The sequence below is a fragment of the Colobus angolensis genome, unplaced genomic scaffold, assembly GCF_000951035.1.
Source record: "Colobus angolensis palliatus isolate OR3802 unplaced genomic scaffold, Cang.pa_1.0 Scaffold133, whole genome shotgun sequence".
Classification (NCBI taxonomy): domain Eukaryota; kingdom Metazoa; phylum Chordata; class Mammalia; order Primates; family Cercopithecidae; genus Colobus; species Colobus angolensis.
The window spans coordinates 1,963,035-1,969,256 of NW_012114411.1; the positions used below are offsets into that span (position 1 = coordinate 1,963,035).

Consider the following 6,222-nt stretch of genomic DNA (forward strand, 5'->3'; position numbering starts at 1 on the left):
TCTCAATAATAATAATAATAATAATAATAATAATAATGTCTTCCTATCGGGAATGCAAGAATCCACACTAACACAGCTAAAAAGAGCTGATGAAGCTTAGAGATACTGAATGGCAGGAACCTTTGATATATGAAGAGTTATGTCCATTAAACTGTATTTTCTGGGGAGCCAGTCATCTGAAAATTCAGCACAGTCCTTCAGTTAATATCTGAAATCATTACCACATTTCATGTTTGTTATAGTGTAAGTTATTTTAAGACTTACTCATCCAAAGTTTGACAGTTATACACATGATTATAGTTAGACATCAGCTATTATTTTATTATTTCATTTTGTTTTATTTTATTTATTTTTTAGAGATGGGTTCTCACTGTGTCACCCAGGCTGGAATGCATGCCATTATAGGTTCACTGCAGCCTTCAACTCATGGGCTCAAGCGATCCTCCCACCTCAGCCTTCCAATAGCAGGGACTACAAGTGCACACCACCATGCCTGGATATTTTTTATTTCTATTTTTAGAGACAGAGTCTCACTATGTTGTCCAGGCCACTCTCAAACTCCTGGCCTCAGAGATCTTCCTCCCTCAGTCTCCTAAAATGCTGAGATTACAGGCATGAGTTACTGCACCCAGCCAACTGTACACATTTTAATGAAACCTTTTTTTTTTTTTTTTGCTTCTCCCTTACAATTACCAGAATCTGGAGGTTTGTTTATCAACATTGTGTGCATGGCCATGATATTAGGTCCAGTGAAGCACTCCACATATTTCAGAATCTAAGAAAACAAACAAACAAAAACAAACCTTGTGGGAAATCAGAAGTATTAGCAACTGGTACAAAGTAGAGCAGCTATCCACACAAGAACCAAGAAGTCAATAGTTTAAGAACCAAGTGGTATTTCACAACTCTGCAAACAAAGCATCAATAACCCAGCCATTGGAAATCATTCTAATCTATAACACGGAATTAAACAGGCTTTTTCTGAGCTAGCTGGGAATGAAATCATTCTTTTTTTCTACAAGAAAGATGGGAGCTTTGACGAGATATCAATACAGATTTCTTGCCAACCCAAGCCGCAGAGGGTTACTCAGTGGGAAGGCAGCTTCCTCTTCCTCGTTGGAGCCTCTGCATACGAAGAGTCCCATACAATTTGCAGCGGTCATGAGTAGCCCAGAGGAAAGCAGAACAGTGGCTTGGAGGACATTTGACAATCAGGGACGCTTGGCACTTGACAACTCATTACTGAGATCTGGGAACCAGGAGGTGATGGGAAACAGGGAAGCAAGAGTGAACAAGCAAAGCAGGTCCCAGGCGTTAGATGAAACATATTAAACCAGTAATGACATGAGTCAGAGTGGCCGAGGGACACTGCATTATGAAGAAAAGGCTAGCATGGGAACCCATGACAGGGAGAGCTGGTTTAGTCATGGGGCCTGGGAGCTGGGCTGCTGCTGCCTTGTGCACAGAACCCAGCAACGGAGGGGGGAAAAGCAGACAGGGCTCAACACTGAGGTCCGGTGCAGTAGTTCACACCTGTAATCCCAGCACTTTGGGCGGCTGAGGCGGGTGGACCACTTGAGGTCATGAGTTCGAGACCAGCCTGGCCAACATGGTGAAACCGCACCTCTACCAAAATTACAAAAATTCGCCGGGCATGGTGGCGCGTGTCTGTAATCCCAGATACTTGGGAAGCTGAGACAGGAGAATCACTTGAACCCGGGAGGCAGAGGTTGCAGTGAGTCAAGATCACACCACTGCACTCCAGCCTGAGCGGCAAGAGTGAGACTCCATCTCAAAAAAAAAAAGCCCATGATATTCAAATTTTGATTCCACAAAAAAATGACTCCAAAAAATGAGCCACTTTCTACTGCTTCCTCACTAGTTGATCTCTTGGTATAAGGAATATTGGCAATTTGATTATGAAACCCTGGAAAGGTTATTAAAAGCCTAGGAGTCAGGCACACACTTGCTTTTTATAAAGCCTGGTAGTTTTTGGCGTTCACCGACCCTGGGATTTTCTAAACCCCAGCCATTCAAGAGCCATCTTCACAACTTCTGACATAACTTGTACTGTTATTTAGCCAATGATTTCCCTACCCTTAGTTAGCTCACTTCTTTTTTTTATTTTTTACTTTCATTTTTATTTTTTTGAGATGGAGTCTCGCTCTGTCACCTGGGCTGGAGTGCAATGGTGTGATTTCGGCTCACTGCAACCTCCACCTCCCGGGTTTAAGCGATTCTCCTGCCTCAGCCTACCGAGTAGCTGGGATTACAGGCGTCTGCCACCACACCCGGCTAATTTTTGTATTTTTAGTAGAGACGGGGTTTCACCATGTTGGTCAGGCTGGTCTCAAACTTCTGACCTTGTGATCTGCCCACCTCAGCATCCCAAAGTGCCGGGATTACAGGTGTGAGCCACTGTGCCCGGCAGTTAGCTCACTTATTATACTCAATCTTTTTTTTTTTTCCTCTTTTTTTCCAGTTCAGACAGTAGTCTCGCTATGTTGCCCAGACAGGTCTTGAACTCCTGACCTCAAGTGATTCTCCTGCTTCAGCCTCCCAAAGTGTCACTACAACTGGCCTTTTTATTTAATCTTGTCCTAATTAACAACATTCTTGAAACCATGAGTTTGGTAAACTGTTGAGTTTTTCCCAATACATTTAAAAATAAATATCTAACTATTAAAATAATTTATACCTCCTAAAATCATGGCATAGACCATCAGATACTGGTCCCACTCTTTAGAAATGTAGGAAATTGGCCAGGCTCATGCCTGTAATCCCAGCACTTTGGGAGGCCGAGGTGGATGGATCACAAGGTCAGAAGTTTGAGACCAGCGTGAGCAACATGGTGAAACCCCGTCTCTACTAAAAATACAAAAATTAGCCGGGTGTGGTGGCAGGCGCCTGTAAACTTAGCTACTTGGGAGGCTGAGGCAGGAGAATCACTCAAACCTGGGAGGCAGAGGTTGCAGTGAGCCGAGATTGCACAACTGCACTCCAACATGGGCAACACAGCGAGACTCTGTCTCCAGGAAAGAAAAGAAAATAAAACCCACTGATTTTACTCAATTCAACTCCTTTCCATATCCAGCTCTACGAGCAGTGATTCCTGGGCTCAAGCAATCCACCTGCCTCAGCCTCCCAGAGTGCTCGGATTACAGGAGTGAGCCACTGTGCCCGGCCAAATCAGTGAGTTTTACAGGTGGGCATACGCACTGGCAATTAAGCAGAAGCAAAGCCAGGGTGGTCTCTGACCTCGGGAAGAGTGCAGTATCTGAAGAGCTCCTTATCTTCCTGGAAATCCTGGACCTTCGTGGTCATCTTCTCACTTGGAGCATATTCCGATTTCGAAATGGTCACATCTCTCATTACTACTAATCCTAATGGTTTCACCTCCTTTCTGCAGATTTTTTCAAACTCATTCCTAGAAAATTTAATTTGCGAATGATGTCGTTACCACTGGCTCCAAGCACCTGCCCTGCCCTCTTCTGTGGAAAGGGTTGCAGACTCGAGGGGTGGTTTCTCTGCACTAAGTCAGCCTCCAGGTTGAGGTCTGGATGGGAATGCCTCGCATTCCAATGAAAAGCAGGAGAAACTGTCAGCCGAGAATCCACTACCAGAATTAAATCATTCCCTAGTTTAGCATACCGGTAGGGAAGTCTTTTTATGATTTGGTTCCATTGTAATAATAATAGCAAACACTTCTGTAACACTTACCATGTGCCCAGCTCTATTCAAAGTGCTTTCCATGTATTTCACCTTTAGTCGTAACAACACTAGGACATAAGTACTATTATTATCCCCATTTTACAGACGAGGAAACAGAGGCATGGGATGTGAAGTAAATTGCCACAGGACACATAATATTAAGTGGTGGAGCTGAGACTGAAGCCCAGGCGTGGTGGCTCCGGACCATAATCCCAGCAACTGAGGAGGGTGAGGCCAGGAGTTCAAGACCAGCCTGGGCAACATAGTGAGACTCCCTGTCTCTAAAAACAAAGAAATAAAAAATTAGCCGGGTATGGTGGTGCACACCTGTGGTCCCAGCTACTCAGGAGGCTGAGGCAGGAGGATCACTTGAGCCCAGGAACTTGAGGCTGCAGTAAGCTATGATTGCACCACTGCACTCTAGCCTACACAACCGAGTGAGGCCCTTTCTCAATAACAACAAAAAAAGTCAGTCTGGCACCAGAGCCTGTGCTTCTAAACACTTCCCAACAAACCAACTCATTAAAAAACATCTGTAAAGGCAGGAGTGAATCCACCTTGTATTCTCATTAGATGCACACAATACATGTGGGGAAAAGAGAGGTCAGCCTGTTACTGTGTTATTATAGATAGAAGTAAGTTTAAGAGACTCCATTTGGCTCTGTATTTGAGATGCTGTTAATCTGTGGCTCTACCCCCAATCTTGTCCTTGCTAGAAACATCGCTGTGCTAATTAAGGTTGAAAGGATTTTCGGCTGTAAGGAATGTGCTTTGTCAGGCAAATGGTTAAAGCCTGCTTGTGGTTGAAGGTCAGTACCATTCCCTTAAATCTCAGTAAAAGAAAAACATCTGTCTCCTGCCCATCCCTGGGAAAATGCAACATCTCTGTGCATCTGTATGCCTTACTGCTGATTTACTCCCTTATCTTTTTGGCAATAAATACTGAAGGAACTCAGAGACCGGTGCCAGTGTGGGTCCTCTGTAAGCACAGCACTGGCCCCCTGGGGCCCGCTTTTCTTTCTCTATACTTTGTCACTGTGTCTTTATTTCTTTTCTCAAGTCTCTCGTTCCACCTAGCGAGAAGCACCCACAGGTGTGGAGGGGCAGGCCACCCCTTCAAATACATACTTTTGTAAAATAACAAATAGTGTTACTGTACCGAAAGCGTTGAATATCGGCATCAGGTACAAGATTTTTGATGACAAGAAACCCATTTTCTTCATAAAATTTTCTCTGTTCCAGGGTTAGAACATTATTATCCAGAGTATACCTAAAGGAGAAAAAGAATCCTAAAATAAGTTAAATTTTTTAATTACCGGCTAGGCACAATGGCTCACACCAGTATTCCTAGCACTTTGGGAGGCTGAGGCAAGTGGATCACTTGAGGTCAGGAGTTTGAGACCAGCCCAGGCAACATGATGAAAACCCGTCTCTACCAAAAAAATACTGGTTGTGCCACTCCACTCCAGCTTGGGTGACAGAGTGAGACCCTGTCTCAAAAAAAAAAAAAAAAAAAAAAAAAATTAAATGACTTCCTAAAAATATGTATCAAGAACCTGAGGCTAGGCGTGGGGGCTCATGCCTGTAATCCCAACACTTTGGGAGGCCGAGGCGGATGGAACGCCTAAGGTCAGGAGTTTGAGACCAGCCTGACCAACATGGTGAAAACCGATCTCTACCAAAAATACAAAGTTTAGCCAGGCATGGTGGTGGGCATCTGTAATCCCAGCTACTCAGGAGGCTGAGGCAGGAAAATTGCTTGAACCTGGGAGGCGGAGGTTGCAGTGAGCTGTGATCATGCCACTGCCCTCCAGCCTGGGTGACAGAGCAAGACTCCGTCTCAGAAACAACAACAACAACAACAACAAAAACAAGAACCTAAGAAACGGTTCATGCTCTTCAATCCAGCATTTCTAAGACCAAGGAAATAATCTGAAAACTTAAGCTTTATGTTCAAAATGTTAACTATGGTCACCAAAAAAAGTACTTGAGTGAGCCGGGCACAGTGGCTCATGCCTGCAATCCCAGCTCTTTGGGAGGTGGATCAATGACCTGAGGTTGGGAGTTCGAGACCAGCCTAACATGATGAAACTCCATCTCTACTAAAAATACAAAAGGTAGCGTGCCTGTAATCCCAGCTACTCAGAAGGTCGAGGCAGGAGAATTGCTAGAACCCAGAAGGTGGATATTGCAGTGAGCTGAGATCGCACCAGTGCACTCCAGCCTGGGTGACAGAGCAAGACTCCGTCTCAGAAAAAAAAAAAAGTGCATTAGTGGAAGAAAAATTAACTATTGACACTATGTTCACTCAGTGGAATATGACTCAGACATTAAAAATTGAGGCCATATAATAGTATGGACGGCGGGCATGGTGGCTCATGCCCGTAATCCTAGCACTTTGGGAGGCTGAGGCAGGCGGATCACGAGGTCAGGAGATCGAGACCATCCTGGCTAACACGGTGAAACCTGTCTCCACCAAAAATACAAAAAATTAGCCGGGCATGGTGGCGG

At 44.5% G+C, this 6,222-nt stretch overlaps 1 protein-coding gene across 2 annotated transcripts in view; it reads right to left on the minus strand.

Moving 5' to 3' along the window:
• The window catches only part of PHYH (phytanoyl-CoA 2-hydroxylase), a 29,886-nt gene that overhangs the window by 18,863 nt on the left and 4,801 nt on the right, over window positions 1-6,222 (minus strand). For both annotated transcript variants that reach the window (XM_011934236.1, XM_011934235.1), the window contains 3 exons: window positions 4,871-4,981; window positions 3,259-3,427; window positions 694-775 (listed from right to left, as the gene is read on the minus strand). In XM_011934236.1, the coding sequence (XP_011789626.1) occupies window positions 694-775; window positions 3,259-3,372 (196 nt within the window). In that variant the 5' untranslated portion in view covers window positions 3,373-3,427; window positions 4,871-4,981. The remainder of the gene's footprint in view (window positions 1-693; window positions 776-3,258; window positions 3,428-4,870; window positions 4,982-6,222) is intronic.